Raw genomic sequence first — 20,451 nt, forward strand, 5'->3', positions numbered from 1 at the left:
AGCGAACCCGGGTCTCCTAACTGCGAGGCAGCAGTGTTACCACTGCGCCACCGTGCCGCCCATTCTCTTATCTACTAATTTAGAATTAATAGTTCTTGGAACTAAAGTGGGTGTACTTATAGTTCTGGTGTAAGTAATGCTTTATTCCTTTCCTGGTCAACTTTCTCCAGACACATGGAAGGATCTTCAGCGCACTTTCTTTCTTTTGATTTAGGAGCTTGTCTCCTTCTTTGCCTTGTTCACACCTTCTGGTTGTAGGAGGTAATGCAGTTTCTTTGTGAGGTTCAAACACACTGTGTCAGTCCTACTAGCAAAATCATGCCCTTTGAACAACTGGTGATCAGTCAGTTGCCATTTTCAACAAGATGAATACATTGCTTCACATGTACGGTATTCCTCTGCTCGGGCATCTTAGCAAGGTTTAAACTAATGGTACCCCTCGTTCAACTCCAATATTCCATTTCTTCAGTCCTGCCCTGGTTACCCTTTGGAGCAGAAATTGCTCCAACTCCATTACGGATACACCCTATAAGCACTGGGGTACAGCAGAAGTTACGGCGAGGTCAAGCAGTGATCTTAACGGAGGAAGCAATGAGTTAGGGTGTGTTTGAGGTTTTTAAAAGAAGTTATAGTGGTCTTGCTCATGCCTCTGAGAAATGTCCCTGCGATGTTACATGGTCTTGTATTGTTCGTCTTATCAGACAGGTCATGAAGGCTGAATTTCAGAGAGAGGTCCACTGAAAAAGAAGCTGATATTAAGAGTATCTGGCAAAGAGTATCTGGCTTGCTAAGACAGGACTTGGGAAGAAATGGATAATGTCATGTCTGTCCTACATAGCAACTGCAGCATCAGTATTTAAATGAAACATTTGCGTAAGTTTTGTTATATGTATGTCTACATTCCTGTGTAAATAATCTGGGGCACTCACTTTTAAGGCTATTACATATAAAATTAATAATTCTGCAAAATCTTTCAGCATTAAAGAATATTAAATGTTATGTATTATAAATTAAATTTAAGGGAATACAGTATAGGACTTTTAGCAATTTGTAATAAATCCATTCAACTATTTGATAAGAGGTTGTAGCGGAAGCAACCAAAAAATCAGTCCATAGCAGAGTAATTATAACACACATTCATAATGTCTATTTTAGAGTTATCATTGAACCTGATATGTGCATCTTTACAAGGTGGGAGAAAACCAGTATACTGCAAGAAAAACCCGCACAAAACACAATAAGAACATGCAAACTCAACAGACAGAGTGACAGTGCTCTTGAGGCTGCCAGGTGGCAACATTAAACACCGGCTCAACATACCACCCCTTTTCATCATTCAACCTATGCCTTTATAAACACATTATTTTGCTTTACCGATATGTAATTACTGTGTAGCTAGAATACTGGTGCAAGTATTTAAGCTGTCAGGTTAGGACTAACAAGCAAAAATGTGTACTTACCTACTGTTTATCAATATTACAGAACAGTACATGGTAAATATGCATAATTACGGTATGCGATACTTAGTAAGGCAGTTGTAAAGAGGTCACTCAGGACCAATGCACAAATTAGATAGGCATAAGACAAATTATTAACAGGATAAAAAAATAGGAAGCTTTTTCTGTTAAATGGAAATACTTTTTCTATGTTAAAAGGCTTTTTCAAAAAGTGTGTTTCTTGAAAATAGGAGAACATAAATAATTTAAAAGTATAATAGTAGAAAAAAGATGGTACTGAACGTTTAGGAGTTTCTAAAAATGAAACTTAATAATTTGTATTTAATTCATTCTGATCACCTAAATTCAAGTCTGATGAGTGCTGACAAACAAATTAACCATGCAAACCATTATTACAATATAACTGTTGCTGAATATTTAAAAAAACAATTTAAGGCTTATTCTCCAGTTCCAAACGTGCACGAGAAATCAATTACCTTTTTATAAGTAAAACACAATAGACTGTTAACATTTTATAGATGCCCTGCAATCACTTAATGAATTCCAATAGGCAAGGTTTTCAGCTTACAGTACCATTACCATGGAAACATGTGTCACTAGAAATTGTTCTGTTGTGAAAAGCTGCATAGCATTTCTTGTCAAAATTGCTTATCTTATCATGTTGAAGTATTTCACATCTTTGCTGGGCTATAAAGCCTTATACTATGCATTACTTTTATTTAAAAAGAAATACAACATAGTTGTTGTTTCAGTCTACAATAGATCAGCATAACATTTCTTCAAAAATTATGACAGATACATTTCTACTGCTTACATTATAGAACGTATTGTTTTCAATTTCTGGCCAGTGATGGAGTTAAGAAGATTATGCTTGTAGACATGTTATATGTAATCAATTTTAACACTAACCTGATAGAGGATGAGGTGTTACTAGCAGTGTATGGAAATTTCTGGAAGCAGTAGCTGGCCTGCATATACTTCTAGCTACTTGATTCGTCATCAGAATGGGTTTTTCATGCCTTTGGAAGATTCTTAGCTCTTCAGGAGTTATCCACGTAGAATCAACTGTGAGTGCATTATTCAAATATACCTGAAACACACAGTAAATATATTCATGGTCTTACATTCACTCCAAGCCATCCAAGCAGAAGTTTGTTTTTGTTTTCCTCCTTTAATGCAATTTACATTTTCCATTTTTAACTGCATGATAGGGCTGGAACCAAAAAAACCCTCATCATCCAATACAGGAATACTTCTGTATGACACCATGAATTCCTAAATGGTAGAGTGTTGTTACAAAATTTCTGAGACATTAGTCTGTTTGCACCTGATGTTTTGGGAATAACCTCCAATGAACCCAACACTTATAAAGCAGTCATTAAAACTGATTCATCACCCTGAATGTACATCTAGAGACACTCAGTCACTTCTCTGCGAATTTCAGATAAATAGTAGTAAATAATTTTTGGAAAATGTAAAAACAGCACTCTTTTTAATTTTTTAATATAACCATTCACAGTTCAGAAAGTTAAAACAGCAGTGTATTTCAAATAATATATTTTTTAACATTTTATTGAATTTATTAAAAGCAAATAACATTCTATACAAGCAAGTCAAACTTGACAAAACTAAATTCAAATCAACCCCCATCCATGAGAAAGAGATCAAGGCCAACAGCCAAAGTAAAACTTTAAGAGTAGAAAAAAAGGAGGAGAAAATCCTTTTCCCCTATTTAAATGCTTATTCTAAAATCTTATTGATTAGATCCTGCCAGGTTTTAAAAAAGCTTTGAAAAGTTCCCCTAAGTAATTATTAGATTTTTTCCAGTTTCAAATAGTATTTATTATCAGTTGCCCACTGACTTAAAAGAGGTGGGGTAGGATTATTCCAGTTGAGCAAGATAAGTCTACGTGCCAATAGTGAAGTAAAGGCAATTACAGTTTGCTTGTCCTTCTCCACTTTAAGCCCATCTGGGAGTACACCAAACACAGCTGTTAACGGATCAGGAGGGATTTTGCTCCAGAATGATGTTCATTTGGTGCATACCTAAAACATACGGCCCAATGAGGCTAGAGCTCGATTGCAACATTCACAGGTTGGATCTTGCCCTGGAAACATTTTGGACAATTTTAAACAAGTCAGGTGGGCTCGATAACAGATTTTCAGTTGAATACATTGCATGCTTTGTGCATATGGAGCTAGAGTGAATTCTGTGCATGGGTGCCTTCCACTCCTTTTCTGAAATGTTGAGTAAGAGATCCTTTTCCCACTGTACTATGGGAACTTTGAAAGGAAGGGACTTTAAAATGTTTTTATATATTACAGGAATGCTGTCTGAGTCGTCAAGAGTGATTGATATTTCTTCCGGAATAGAAGTAGGTGGGATGTGAGGAAAACTGGGCAGATTTTGTTCAGCAAAGTTTCTACTTTGGAGGTAGTTGACGAATTGTGTTGATGGAAACTTAAATTTGGAGTGTAATTGTTCGTAGGATGCAAAGACGTTATCTATGTACAAACCTCTAAGTGATTTAACCCTGTATGTTTTCCAAACATTAAAAATTGTGTACATTTGAGAGGGTGGAAAAAGGTGGTCATCATACAGTGGTATCACAGATTAAAGCTTCTCTATCTTGAAGTATTTCCTACATTGGTTCCATAATCTGAGTAAATAAAGCACAATTGGGTCGGTAGTATATTGACAATAACTCGTATTTACTGGGGTACAAAGCAAGGAATATAAAGAAGTACTGCAGTATTTTATTTCTATTCCAGACCAAGCCTGTGTGTGTGTTCATCTATTTGTGTCAATGTCCAGGTTTTTATAGCTTGTATACTTGCTGCACAGTAATAAAATTTAAAGTTAGGTAGAGCCATGCCTCCTTCAGCCTTAGATCTTTGCAGGGTCGCCCTTTGGATACGTGGATATTTTGAGTCCCAAATAAATGAGGTTAAGATTGAATCTAACTTCTTAAAAATGATTTGTTAATGTATAAGGAAATGCTTTGAAATAGAAGCAGCAGCTGAGGACGGATATTTATCTTGCCAATGTTAATTCTTCAAGCTAAAGTGGACCATCTATGCAAGTCTTGCTTAAGTGTTTCTATGCAGACAGCAATATTTTGTTGATAAAATGCTTTATGTTTACATGTGATGTTTACCCCTAGGTATTTAAACTGATCTGCAATGATAAAAGGGAAAGTGTCCAATCTAATATGTCCTGATAATCCCCTTTATCTCATAACCATTTTGAAAGTGAACTGCCAGTAGCTCAATGGCAATTGCAAATAACAGTGGTGATAGGGGGTATCCTTGTATAGTACCATGTTCTACTTTGAAGTAGTCTGAGATAGTGTTGTTAATACAAAACTGAAGCTTCTGGACTAGTATACAATAATTTGATCCATGTACATATGTTCAGACCAAACCAAAATTTCTTCAATGTAGTGAAAAGGCAGTCCCATCAACTATATCAAATGATTTTTTTGCATCCAACGATAATATCTCTGGGGTGTCAGACTTTGTGGGTGAATATATTACATTAAGCTGGCATCAAAGACTGGAAGCTAAGTGTCTGCCTTTAATAAATCCAGTTTAGTCTTGTGATATTACTGAAGGGCCCCGTGACCCTGTAGTTAGTATATAGCGGGTTGGATAATGGATGGATATTACCAAAGGAAGCACTTACTCAATCCTTCTAGCTAGAACTTTGGAGAGTATTTTAACATCATTATACAGATGTCAGATTGGTCTGTATGATGCACACCCTTCTCTCACAGTAATGATGTCACAATGTATACATAAGTTGTTCCATTTCTTTTGTTGTCAAGAGGTTGAGTTCTGAAAGCAAAGCGAGGCTTTTCCTACAAAGTGCCTCATTTGGAAACCTGGCATGCTCTTGATCTGTTCTGGTAATTTCACCGATTAACTCTGATGACATCCTGGTTTCCGATTTATTTATGTGGGAGAGATATAAAATAATCTGTCCTCTTAAGAAAGCCTTCAGAGTTTCCCAGAGTATTCCTGCAGAGACCTCGGAGGATGTATTTGTCTCTAAAAACAAATTGATTTGCTCGGATATAAATTCTGTACAGTTCTTGTCTGTTAATAAAAGTGGGTTAAAACGCCACCTGTGTGATAAGTATGTCTGGCATAATAATTTGAGCTCCCTGATGAAAGAGGCGAGGTCAGAGATAACAATAGCGTTGTACTTGCAAGATTTAAACGTGGGCAAGAAGCTTACCTACAAAGAAATAATCGATTCTTGAGCAACAGTGATGCACTGGTGACAAGAACGAATATGCTCTTGAGTTTGGGTTTAGACATCTCCAGTGGTCTGATAAGTTGTGATCAATTACAAGCTGTGTAATTGTTTTTACAGTGTTAGATGTCATCACCCCTGTGGCAGGAGACCTATCCAGGTCTGGATTTAAAGCACAATTAAAGTCTCCAGCCATTACAATTTTATGAGTGTTCATGTTAGGATTGGATACAAATACAGCAATCCCTCCTCCATCGTGGGGGTTGCGTTCCAGAGCCACCCGCGAAATAAGAAAATCCGCGAAGTAGAAACCATATGTTTATATGGTTATTTTTATATTGTCATGCTTGGGTCACAGATTTGCGCAGAAACACAGGAGGTTGTAGAGAGACAGGAACGTTATTCAAACACTGCAAACAAACATTTGTCTCTTTTTCAAAAGTTTAAACTGTGCTCCATGACAAGACAGAGATGACAGTTCTGTCTCACAATTAAAAGAATGCAAACATATCTTCCTCTTCAAAGGAGTGCGTGTCAGGAGCACAGAATGTCACATAGACAGAGAAAACAATCTCTAGCAAACAAATCAATAGGGCTGTTTGGCTTTTAAGTATGCGAAGCACCGCCGCACAAAGCTGTTGAAGGCGGCAGCTCACACCCCCTCCGTCAGGAGCAGGGAGAGAGAGAGAGAGATAGAGAGAGACAGAGTTTGTTTTTCAGTCAAAAATCAATACATGCCCTTCGAGCTTTTAAGTATGCGAAGCACCGTGCAGCATGTCGTTTCAGGAAGCAGCTGCACAAAAGATAGCAACGTGAAGATAATCTTTCAGCATTTTTAGACGAGCGGCCGTATTGTCTAGGTGTGCGAACAGCCCCCCTGCTCAATCCCCATACGTCAGGATCAGAGAAAGTCAGCGCAAGAGAGAGAGAAAAGTAAGCAATCTAGCTTCTCAGCCATCTGCCAATAGCGTCCCTTGTATGAAATCAACTGGGCAAACCAACTGAGGAAGCATGTACTAGAAATTAAAAGACCCATTGTCCGCAGAAATCCGCGAACCAGCAAAAAATCCGCGATATATATTTAAATATGCTTACATATAAAATCCGCGATGGAGTGAAGCCGCGAAAGGCGAAGCGCGATATAGCGAGGGATCACTGTACAGTTTGGATGAAGTGCCTATCATCGACATTGGGTGCGTAGATATTTATCAAAATCACTTAACAGTTAAATAAATTACTCATGACGATCACATATCGCCCTTCAGAATCACATACTACATCTGATACTACACATGAAATTGTTCTATGTATAAGAATTTCCATACCTCTAGTTTTATTTGTATAGCTGGACTGGAATATTTGCCAAGTCCAATCTTTGTGTAACCAAAACTGTTCTTTGATTAACAGGTGGGTCTCCTGTAAAAATACTATTTTAGCGTTTAGACCTGTTAGGTGAGAGAATGCTTTCTCTCTCTTATATTCTTGTTTGAGACCTATAACATTCCAGCTCACAAAGTTAAGTGTTTGGTCATGGAGACACTGCTTCTGAACTTCTGTTGACATTTTGTAGTCTTAAATTAAGATAGTACATAGGATAGTTTTCACCTTAATTTCCAATTTTTCCAGGGGTTATAATCTATTGTTATGTTGGCAAATAATAATTAAACAAATCTAACAATGTACAACCTGATAGGGTTACTAATGGCAAATTGAACTAATAAGAGGACCAGACAATGATTATTAGTCAATCACTGATTCTTGTGACAGGCTTGATTAAATTAAAAACAACCTTGCCTGGAACTGAGGAAATGGGGCCTACCCCTGGACTTTGGGTTAGGAGTGGTGTTTGCTGGGAAGCACCTGGTTGCCAGGAGTCCCATATATCTCATATTGTTTTAGTTCTAAAAAGACCAGGAAAGCCACCATGAGAGATAAGGATTTAGTGCAATGTCAATACTAGAACTTACCAATGAAAACTGTCTGTAGATGCAGAATGTAACTTCTCCGTGGCAAAGGGAGCCGAATTACATGCAAAAGGTTGAAAACTACTGGGTAAACATGGTCTGATGCAGTTCTACACACAACACTGGCTTTAGGAACAGACTTTTCAATAAAGGATGGTCTATTTTCTACACTAGAACTATGTTACAGGAGAGACCCAGAACAGGAATGGGTGAACATACTGTATGATTGTGTAATGTACAGTTAGTGTTTGCACCAGATCCAAGACAACAGATTCAGTGCTCTACTCTGATCTACTGCCAGTGAAGTGCTACAGAATGCTTCTGAGGAAAAATAGATTTACTGGGAGCAATATCTGGTCTGATCTGAACTTATGGGGTGAGCTATTATTGGATTTCTGTGCTACTTATGGACTGTTCATAACAAACACCATGTCGGAAAACAAAAGACTGCCCTTGAGTATACTTGTTACCCCATTACATTCAGTCAAAAAGCAATGCTCAACTTCATAGTTGAATTACCTAAACTAAGTTTGTGTGTTCTGAGCAAAAAGTGGTGCTGAGCTGTCACTTTGACCCCTCTCACTTGTGAGCCGGCTCATACATTAAACACATATTGGACAGACCTGGAAAACACAAACAGGTTATGATGGTTTACAGAAAATGACTAATAGATACCTTTCTATAGATAAGTTCCAACTGGAAAACTATATCCTGCATCTTTGGAAACAGGAACAAAGAGTCTGAATGGACCCTGTTCAAGATCTCAGCAGTGGAGACATCTTCAAAGATCTATGGCCAAAAGGTTATTGGTGCCTGTCATGACAGCAACTTTAGAACTCAATGATAGATACCAAGGGTATGGAAATCTGTTAAGCTAAAGAAAGCTGCCTTTCATCTAGTTTTATGTTAGCCAACACATCTCCAAATTTGAATGAGAGATACCAAAACCCAAAATGACAACAGCTACATCAGTGACCTAAGCAAAACTCTGTGGGTGGGTGGATTTTAATGAGTTGTGGCAAACCATTCAACAACGCAGCAAGGGTAGGCTGGACATAACTGTGTCTGTGCCCAATAAAACAGACTAGCTAACCCTAAGTGGAGAAATTCATGTACCTCACAGTTGTTCATAAGTGAGGAAGAGGTGGTAATGAGATTGACCATCAAGTTAATGCAGTGGGAACAGAGCCGCACATGTTGTACTGAACTGTGGTATTAACATAGGAAGTAAATCCTTGGATAAAACCTTTGATTTTGCAATCACTTCACATTCCCATTTTCAGCTGTGCTGTAGATAGGGACTGAGAAAATGACATCAAGAATACAAGCAACCAGAATGAGGTTCCTGTATAGGGAATACTGGACTCAATGTATGTAACAGGGTGTGGATGGCAAGAAAATACTGTAAGATGACCTTGGAGTGGCATAGCTGCTTTTCTGAATTTAGATTACACAGGTTTTGCCTGGGGCATGTATTAAGAATATGACCCTTGGCATGACCCACTGACAGAAAACCCCAGGGGCAGACCGAAGACATGCTCATGGGAGTATCTCTCTCAGTTGCCCAGGAGAACTTCCTGAATTAAGTTTCCGATGAGAAAATGGCCTATTAAGCTTAGCGCACTGCTACAGCAACTGCCTTTATGATAAGTGGAGTGAAAATGATGATAAATGATAACATCTCTAAAATGTTTGAAATTATTTTCACAGTACAGCAAGAACATTCATTCATAGAAATGTATTACTCTCTACTTATAAACCAAGCATACTGCATGAATAAATATGCAAAGTTAAAACTGAATTAAATGTCTGTAATTTACTATTTTATTTCCTTTTGAATTTGTTTTAAAGATATTTTATAAGCATATTACATAAAAGCATTCAAATACCCTTTTACTTAATGCATTCCAAAATAAACAATTTCACAATCTTTTTCTCTAAAATACTTGCAGTTTGAGTAAGTTACATTTGTATCCATTATAAGTCAACACAATTTCCACACATCACAGATTTGATCTTTTTGCATGTGGTATAACTGGCATGCCTAAATATTAATTGTATTTTTTTAAATATTAAATGGAAAAAAGTTATAGTTGGCAAACTTTCATTGGTGCTTAAATAATATGAAAGACTGAAATAAAACTGAGCAAATTAAAACATTGTACTTAATGTAGTCTGCTTAATGAGTATTTTGGACTTGGCAATGTCAAAGGAAAAAAGTACTGGTCAGAGACTATCTAGCTGTGTACAGCATTTTAACTTCATCAACTGCATAAAACCATCCAGATCTTCGATATCCACCATGTTTCCAATTAAAATAGTATATAGTCATGATTTAGTCCCCCATAATGACATATTTAGCATAAGCAATATTAGGATGAAAATTTTGGTTAAAATTACAGCTATTAACACTGAACAAACATGTGCATGTGCTTTTTAACTATGGTGAACAAAGAATAAAACATGAACGAACTGATCAAAAGCCATTAAGAAAGGTCCTGATGTGGAGAATAATTTAGGATTCAACACTGATTGGATATACTGTCATCAGATGGATACATATATGATTTATCCTTAGCAGTAAACTTGAGTGTGACTATGCAATTACAGTTACATCAGAATCTGACTGGGTTGTAGTGGGCAGCAGAAAGAGTGTAATGATGCGCTTTATAGTTTTAAGCCTGAATAAATCTTCTGGATGAAATAACATCATGCTGCAAAAAATCATGAATATTTCTATGCTTTCTGACACTTTATGGTAACTCTAAGATAACTTATTAACATTCGTGAGTGGGACAGAGCCTCCAACAAAAAACACAATGGCAAACAAAAAGCCATAAATGCAGTTTTAGAACAAACTAAAAACTGAACCATTGTTTGAATCATGCGATAGTGATGACGATGGGAACTGATCATCAAATGCTGACACGTAAAATGAAACTGATACATGATACAGCACTGTACAACCGAACATTTCCTTTGAATTTGGTCACATGAAGCTTCAGTTCCATGAGACAGTAGCTGCATAACAAAAAGGCAAAACAATTGTGAACAAGCAAGGATAAGAAGAAGACAGACATAATTCCCTAAGAATTGTTCACAATGAGGCAATGTTTGTTTCAGAGGAAAGGCAGCCTACAGTAACACAAAGAGATTGTCACTCATGCGGATTAGACACTGACATTCTATCCCATCATATGCAAGCAACAGAAAAGATATAAGAAAAGTATGCAAAGAAATACACTTCTAGTGTCCCAATTGCATCATCAGGCTTTGCATTGGTGACTACTGTCTCAAAACGTCACACGAAGGACATGTACTAAACCTGCATCAGTATAGCAGTGGACACTAGACATACCTTTCTACGGCATTTATGTTATCATTTTGGTATTTGTGTTATATGTAATAACATTTTTTCTTGTTTAAAAAAATTTCTTGGGGTAAACATAATGCTAAGAGGCTACCTCAATTGAAGTCAATATTTAATATTTATGGGAAAAGGGCAATGTAACAACTATGATGGTGTATACTGTAAACATGAAAAAAGTTTAGGAGCTTTTCTTTCAGAAAACTTGGATTTGCACAAGTAATAACAGCATGAAGTTGACAAAGACAGTGAAATAGACCAGCAAATTTTACTTCTGGGAACTGAAAATCTATAAGAAGCTAGGCATATACTTCAAGCCTCACATGAAAGAGGGGCAATCTGGTGGTCACAGTATCACAATAGTTTTTCCCTGATAATCTTGTATATAAACGTGTACGCATGAAAGTGTATGTGTCTGTCTGTCCAGCCGGGAAGTGCAAGGCTACAGCTTGAACCTCAAACAGCTAGCACGGCAGACCCAAGTTAGCGAGTCGGAAGAAGAAAAAAGTACGAGGCTTCAGCATGAAGCTGAAAGAACGCGAGTCGCCAAAGTGAAATGGCCAAGGAAAGACAAGCAAGAGAGAAACTTGCATAGCCACTGATAGACAAGGGGGGTAAGCACACCTGCAAAACGAAACCGCAGACTCTGCATTTCAATTTTTTTCTGACGATTTCAATAGTTTCTAAGAGCTCTTACACAGCTAGTGTAAGATAAAAGTGTGCTGTGCTGATTTGTTGTAACTAATGCATCATTATATAGCAAGTGTGAGTGGTAAAAGCGTACATAGACATTATGGCCTTCCACTGCTTATTGGAGGTAAGAACTGCCAATGACCACATAATCAATTCATAGTAATACTTGAGTAACAATATAATGATGCCATTTCTTCAGGTTTTGCAATATGCTGAGTATGAACATTTGTTCCACTGCTTATTGGACTTTAAGTATTGCCAAGGACCCAGTAATATAATATATAGTGATACTTGGGACTCAAGTGCAATGATACTGCAATTTTTAAGTTTTACAATGTACTAAATATGGATATTCTCTTTAATTCCACTATAGTTAAAGCTAAAATCATATAGCAGATTAGAATTTTTGCCAATGGGATATCAAAAATTCATTAAAAATAATCATTTTTAATACAAGAAAAAGATTTCAAATAAGTCATTCTTCAGCATAAGACTTGGAAAACATTTACGTTTATTTGCTTAGAAGACACTTTTATCCAGTGCAACTTTAATGATAAATAAAACCTGGAGGGCATAACAGATGCATTTTGTGTTAGGTGACTCTGTTAGTTGAGGTCTTATGTTTATATTACACCTGTCAACCAATCATTGACATTGGGATATTTAATATTTAAAATATTGTCTGAATACAGTACAGAACAGTACAGCATAGCATATAGATGTGGCTTAAAAACACTTGGGACTATCTTTTATGCTGCCATGATACATGGAAAAAAAAACCTGCAATGCTTACCAACCACTTTTTTTATTAAATGACATCGCCCTTGTTTTCTTATGCTTCCATAGCTTCACTGCAGCTCCCAAAGAGGACCTTAGCTGGTAAATCCAAAGTACAGAAACAAACACAAAATCCTAAGGAGCATGCGTCTGTGGACCAATTCCAGCTGAGGTTTCTTACTTATCAGCTTTCTGTTTAACTGCACCAGTTTTCTGAATTATAAATATAGCATAAATAATTCTTCAAATGATACAATTAGTTGGAGCTGAAGGGACAGTCCTAGTTTACAGTGTGCCAGAGTACTTGATTTTTAAAATGACAATGTTTACAGTCTCCCTGTTACAGATTAAACTTTTTCTCGGATATAACATAGTAAAAATAAAAATGAACCCAAAAGTACAACTTAAATGTGGACAGACTATTTGGCATAGGGACCAAATAAACAATATATGTTCTAATATTTGTGGTATATAGTGCACCATATACATGTACATTACCACTGATGCAGTTTTACAAACCTCTATATAATACAAAAATAGAAATAAAAATACCTGTTCATCTGTCATTTACCTCAAAGTAAAATATTGCAAGGCTGTATATTTTTCCTCCACCTCTATTGATTATACAGTATTTTATTTTCTTATAGCATTTATTATGCTCATATTATATCATATACATCGTATGGTATATACCATGCCCATCAACATGAGTATCTAATTACACTATATTACCATTTATGCAGTTTTAAGAGAGGGTTTTTCTATATAAACTGGACAAAGAAAGCAAAACAATATTGACCCAGTAGCCCACTTTAAGTGCTACATTGATGCATATCTATAGTTCTGACAGATGTATTCAACGAAAAAGCAACACTAAAATCTGAATTACTGAACAGAGAGTATAAATTTAGGGGTTGGGGTAAATCCTAAAAAAGGAACATTAACAGAGTCACATTTCTGAGTAAATAAGTGATACTTTAATCATTACTCAAGTTAAACATCTGTTTCATAAATTGTGGGAACAAAAACGCAAAATAAATTTTAAAAAGGAAAAAGCAAAGAAAATAATGCATAATAAAGGTAATAACCAAATTTTCAGCAAATAAAATTATGTAAAACATTTAAATAAAACACATAAGCACTATTATTTATTATTTTGTTTTCATTGTATACTGAACAAAGATGAGCTGCTTCTACCACTTTGAGAAATATAAAAAACTCTTTTCTGGAAACGTTTTCATTTATATAAATACATTACATCTAAATTGCAACATTTTTCACTTTCTGTTTACTTATTATTTTCTAGTAACTTTTAGAGTCAAAATTAATATATTGTTATCAGGCAAACATTTTTTTTGTTATTTACTCAATAGCAGCATAACATGCATTTGTGGGAAAAAAACACTTAAAAGTAGTCTAATTAAAAACTGTTTCTTCATCACTGATATTTTGCTTTTTATGACATACTGTACATCTCAGAAGAATGTGTTTTGACATTTCTTCACTTCTGCCTCCTTTCTCACAAGTCTTTCTCTTAAAAATAAATACAATGATAAAACTATAGATGACAAAATGCTGCTGACAGAGGTCTGCCACATACAAATCTGGAAGTGTAGCAGTTATATGGTTCACGGACATCTGTGGATAAAGGAGGGAGGAAATATTAATACATAGAACATAAAGTTAAAAAATATTACAGATACCATTTCCAGTCTCAATAACACAGAAAAATCACTTGACTGTGAATTTACTTGCTAACTTTATTGCACTATTCTGTCTGCAAATATTACCAGAAAGATTCAGATAAGGATAATACTAAATTAAAATATTAAACATGACAATACATAAACCTTTCAGATGAACTAAATTCAATTAGAAATAGCATATTTCCACCTACCATTTTTTACCTGCTTGGTCCAGCTTAAACAACTTATTTTAACAATACAATATTTCTATTTATGATCACAGGTACGTGTCTGCTGATCACAATCGTATATTCAAACTACCAGCAGCTATGGGACCAAAATCAGAATTAAGAAAAAAAAATTCTGTCATTGTATATGGTGAAGTGAGAGTTGCTGTCAGGACACATGCAAGAATTTGTAGCTAAAGCAAAGTATATCAATTCCCTGAAACAAAAGTATACTCCACCCAAAAATGATATTTTTATATATTATTAACCCCTTATGAAGAAAGATTTACAATCACAGAGATAACAGAGGTTATAATGTTTATGACAGAATGGAAGCTTATGGTGACCAAAACATGATTATTCCTTTAGCATGCATCACGATCGGATGGCACTAGCAACATTAAGATTTGGATATAAATGCCCTGGTATGGATCACATAGACCAGTACGCACAGTTGGTCAGAAACGGATAGAGACAGCAGTGGGAATGCAAATCTGTTTTCATTCTACATATAATCAAGTCAGTGGTAAAGACTAAAGAATCATGCAAGGCAGTGGCATAAGTTGGGTAAGCCACAGAATGTTGGCCAGCTCCTGTGCAAGTTTAAAAAGTGACTGCAGTGAAAGCAGCACAATTTGGGAAGTCAGGCTACTATGATGTTCGCATCTCAGGCATCATGCTAATACTAAAGCTCTTTGTAACAGTGTGACATGTCTCCTTCTTTTCATTTTTTATATTGAGTATTTAAGAAAAGCCATTATAACCACAGATCAGTAATTGAGGTTTGCTTCATGACCGATCACTGGATTTTAAAGTCATTTGGAAATGTGATCTGGCTAAATTATATATACAGTAGATACAATCTATACATGAAACACATGTTTAAGGGGGTCTCTGTTTAATATCGATGAAGTGATCCTCTTTAAAAATATCCAAGGGCCTTTAATACTGGCTGAAATGCTATAGTCCATCCCTGCATAAACATTTACAACATATGCCAACAATATTTATTTATATAGCACATTTTTACACTGAAGAGCAGCTCAAAGTTCTTTACAAATGACATACGTTATGCAACAGAGTCAGCCTGGATTAGCACAACTACCAAGGGGAAAACTGATGAGCAGCAGTAAGAAGAAATCAAAAAGGGAGTATGTATGATAACAGAACAAGACGTGCTACCAGTCAGCATGGTGACAACAAAGATTTTTGGAGGCTAAATGATTATTCTGAGCTAATATACCTCAACTGCATTCAAGTAAGTTAAGGCTGTAACAATCTAACATGACAACAATATCAAGAAAAAACTGTGGTGGTCTTAGAAATCACATAAATGTTATGTATGATGGTAGAACAAAACATGGTACCAATCAACACGGTTGTTGGAAAAGGCATTCACCATCTTATTAATTATCATTTATATATGCTGTGCTGTGCCTGGCTATGTTAATTTCCAATTCCAAAAATAGTCCAAAATCAGTCATGTTTAGTGTTGGGTATATGTCCAGTGATGGACCTTGGAACTCTGTCCAAGGCTTTTTCTACTTTTAGCTACTTTCAAAAATCAATTAGGATCAATAAGTAAATATTCTCAAATTATGCTGTGCATTGATATAAACAAATACACAATACAATAAGTAAATTAAAAAAATGTAGCCTGCAAATCTATGAAATACAATACAATTTATTTTTGTATAGCCCAAAATCACACAAGAATTGCCGCAATGGGCTTTAACAGGCCCTGCCTCTTGATAGCCCCCCAGCCTTGACTCTCTAAGAAGACAATGAAAAACTCCGAAAAAAAACCGTAGTAGGGTAAAAATGGAAGAAACCTTGGGAAAGGCATTTCAAAGAGAGACCCCTTTCCAGGTATTTCAGGTATGCAGTGAGTGTCAAAAAGAAGGGGGTAAATACAATACAATACACACACAAGGACACAAGTAATCCTCAATACAATATAATAGTAAAATAAAAATATTACAAATACAGAGAAGAATTTAACAGTAGATGATATCACATAGGGTGGCACGGTGGCGCAGTGGGTAGCGCTACTGCCTCGCAGTTAGGAGACCTGGGGACCTGAGTTCGCTTCCCGGGTCCTCCCTGCGTGGAGTTTGCATGTTCTCCCCGTGTCTGCGTGGGTTTCCTCCGGGTGCTCAGGTTTCCTCCCACAGTCCAAAGACATGCAGGTTAGGTGGATTGGCGATTCTAAATTGTCCCTAGTGTGTGTGTGTGTGTGTCCTGTGGTGGGTTGGCACCCTGCCCAGGATTGGTTCCTGCCTTGTGCCCTGTGTTGGCTGGGATTGGCTCCAGCAGACCCCCGTGACCCTGTGTTCGGATTCAGCGGGTTGGAAAATGGATGGATGATATCACATAATAGGATTTGAATTTGTTTAGAGTCCTGGAGACCTTACCCGTCCAGCGCCCTCCCCATATTGGCCATTCACACAGCTGAGACAGCGCTGGGCCAGCTAATCCAATGAAAAGACCCTACTACCCCACAATTCCTGCAATCGTCCATCAGAGGAACAAAACAAAATTCGTAGAAAATCTAAACAAAGCACAAAGCATCCTTACTCATTTCAATTTGTACTTCTTATTGGACACTTGTATCAAAAGGGGCCCATCATCAGTTGCAAAGCATGCTGTACTTCCCTGGAATTACATCTAGATATATAAAGGAGAGTTGGGATCCGAGAGACTGTGTTTGTGTGTTTGTGGAGGGATGGAGAGTTAAGGCGAATGTTTAAAGTCACGTGATCATCTCCCCTCCCATTCACCTCATTTCATTCACTTCATTTCACTCCGAGCTGAGCTCCGCAGCTGACGCGGTCTTGCTGTTCTTTTCCCATAGTGTTTAGTCATTTCTCCTTTACTGATTTACTGTTTAGTAGACGCGGTGCTTACTGAATAGTATTTTTTCCTTTAGTGTTTCTACTTAGTGTTTTTTAGTGTTTAGTAGACGCGGTATGCGAAAGGAGAGTTGGGATCCGAGAGACTGTGTTTGTGGAGGGATGGAGAGTTAAGGCAGGTGGGGGAGTCACGTGATCATCTCCCCTCCCATTCACCTGATTTCATTCACTTCATTTCGCTCCGAGCTGAGCTACGCAGCTGACACGGTCTTGCCGTTCTTTTTCCATAGTGTTTAGTCGTTTCTCCTTTACTGATTTACTGTTTAGTAGACGCGCTACTTACTGAATAGTATTTTTCCCTTTAGTGTTTCTACTTAGAGTTTCTTAGTGTTTAGTAGACGTGGTGTGCCGGTGTTCCAGGCGGTGTTGCGGTTTACTGTTACTTTCTACTTCGTTTTTGTAATTTAGTGTTTAGTAGACTTTTACTTTATCTCATTTAGTGTTATTCCTGGCGGTGTTGCCGTTTTTTACTGTTAGTGTCTACTTAGTGTTGGTGTTTAGTGTTATGGAAGGAGTGATTTTACCACTGTCAGATTTTGCAATGAATGAGTTGGTAAATAATGATTATTTATCAATAGATCACATGAGCAAATTCAACAAAATTTTAACTGCGCATACAATTTTCCAACCTCAAGAGGTTTTGCTAATGTGGACTCCTGACATACCTATAATGCCCATTCCACAAAATGGAAAACATATTCAAATATTACCTTCTGCAGCTACTGAACGAGTGACTCACTGGGTGTGTATCTATTATGATGGTGCTGTAATTCATGTCTATGACAGTTTAAACGCTGATAAAAAATTCAACCTCACCAAAGAGCAGCTTCGTTTCCTTCATGCTTTGTTTCCTTACAAACCTCCCATAGTTTATGAAGACGCACAGCAACAATTAAATCATACAGATTCTGATGTATTCTCAATTGCATTTGCTGTGTGTATTTCTTTAGGTATTGACCCAAATGATCAAGTTTTTACTATTTTTTCAATGCGAAATCACTTACAAATAATTTTTGTTACTCGACAATTGCTTCCATTCCCTGTCGAAAGTAGCCGACGGGCAACACTAGTTACAAGTATTCAGTGCGTTCAAAGACCTGTACGAAGTACTGCCACTAATATAGTCACTCATAAAAGGGGAGATGACTCGGTGCAGGAAATGGGTATTGAAACTACCTTGGAAAACATGCAATCAACGAGGCGATTAAACGGATCTCAAGAGATGTCTTCTAGGTTGGAAAAAAAGCGCTTGGCTGCCAAAACCACGCACATATATATATATATATATATATATATACTATACTAGTAAAAGGCAAAGCCCTCACTGACTGACTGATTGACTGACTGACTCATCACTAATTCTCCAACTTCCCGTGTAGGTGGAAGGCTGAAATTTGGCAGGCTCATTCCTTACAGCTTACTTACAAAAGTTAGGCAGGTTTCATTTCGAAATTCAGAGCGTAACGGTCATAACTGGAACCTCTTTTTTGTCCATATACTGTAATGGACTGCAGCTCACTGGCCGTGGGATGTGGAGTTGCATATCGCGTCATCACGCCTCCCACGTAATCACGTGAACTGACTGTGAACACAGTACATACAAAACAAGGAAGAGCCCCAAAGAGTGCTGAAGAAAACATTCATTACACAATTGAGAAGGCAGCGAAACAATAAGAAGCGAAGCACGGTGTAAACCGTAAGTTTAAATTAAGTTTATAGAAACGCTCCTGCTGCCGTTTGCAATACCATATTCGCGAGATACAAGTTTATATATATATATATATATATATATAGATATGTATATATATATATGTGTATATATATGTAGATATGTTGGCCAGCAAGTCAGCTAACATTCGCCACGGTACCTTCAGTTGTGAGAAGCAGATCATAGATCACTTTCAAATAATGCAAAGAGTACTCGACACATGTTTCGCCCTAATTCTTGGCTCATCAGGCGTACACACTCACTGCACTCCCTTACGGGAATCGAACCTCGGACGACAGCGCTAGAGGCAAAGCCCCTAACATTTCGCCACGGCGTGTGGTTTGTTTATTTGACAGCATGTAGATCGGTTAATTACATTCATGGCATTCGTAGTCTGAATCACAATCTGATTGTATGGGTGGTTACCCACCAGGTGACGCTTGTGAACAAGCCAGTTTCCCTTTCGGTTTGTGCGCTGCAAGTGTTGCATTGTTCTCCGTGCTTGCGTGCTTTCGCTGTGAAGTCTTTGTGCTCTATTTCATATCCCTTATGGTTCGTAAGCGCCGATTACTGTATTTAAGCACGTGTTCAGCCTCTCCCTGTTCATTGTTCTCAGTCAGAGTGCGTGCTTTACCTGTGAACTCTTTGTGCTCTACAGTATTTCGTGTGCTTTTGCAGTTAACCATGGCTTCTAAGCAAGTGAAGAATGGTGAGAAGAAAGTGTTGCAATGTTACTTTTCTCTTTTTTTCAAATGTTTATTTTTTTCCATGTGCTTAAAACTCATTTAAAAAGCGTGTGTAATGCAATCGGGTTGTAATGCTATTAGCCTGAACTCCTAAAACGTTACTGTCTTGGTTGGCTTTTAAATAAAGTTCGGATTTGTTCAAATGTTCCTTTTTTTCCCCCTGTGCTTAAAACTCATTTAAAAAGCGTGTTTAATGTGACAGGGTTGTAATGCTATTAGCCTGAACTCCTAAAACGTTACTGTCTTGGTTGGCTTTTAAATAAAGTTCGGATTTGTTCAAATGTTCCTTTTTTTCCCCCTGTGCTTAAAACTCATTTAAAAAAAAAAAAGCCTTTATACAACGATTGGATTGTAAGGCTACAGCCGAACTGCTGCAATGTCACAGAGAGAGAGAGAGCTCATGTGCTGCTGAGATAGGGAGGAGGGAGGCTCACACGCTGCAGAGAGAGAGAGAGCCTGCGTGTGCAGCTGAGGAGGGAGGAGGGGAGGCTCACGCGCTGCAGAGAAAGAGAGAGCCTGTGTGTGCAGCTGAGGAGGGAGGAGGGGAGGCTCACGCGCTGCAGAGAGAGAGAGAGCCTGCGTGTGCAGCTGAGGAGGGAGGAGGGCGGCTCACGCGCTGCAGAGAGAGAGAGCCTGTGTGTGCAGCTGAGGGAGGAG

General features: G+C 37.4%; 1 protein-coding gene across 2 annotated transcripts in view; it reads right to left on the reverse strand.

The window, feature by feature from the left end:
• tcerg1l (transcription elongation regulator 1 like) overlaps window positions 1-20,451 on the reverse strand; it is a 669,172-nt gene that overhangs the window by 554,187 nt on the left and 94,534 nt on the right. For both annotated transcript variants that reach the window (XM_051922987.1, XM_051922986.1), the window contains exon 4: window positions 2,367-2,547. In XM_051922987.1, the coding sequence (XP_051778947.1) occupies window positions 2,367-2,547 (181 nt within the window). The remainder of the gene's footprint in view (window positions 1-2,366; window positions 2,548-20,451) is intronic.

The sequence above is a fragment of the Erpetoichthys calabaricus genome, chromosome 2 (genome assembly GCF_900747795.2).
Source record: "Erpetoichthys calabaricus chromosome 2, fErpCal1.3, whole genome shotgun sequence".
Classification (NCBI taxonomy): Eukaryota; Metazoa; Chordata; class Cladistia; order Polypteriformes; family Polypteridae; genus Erpetoichthys; species Erpetoichthys calabaricus.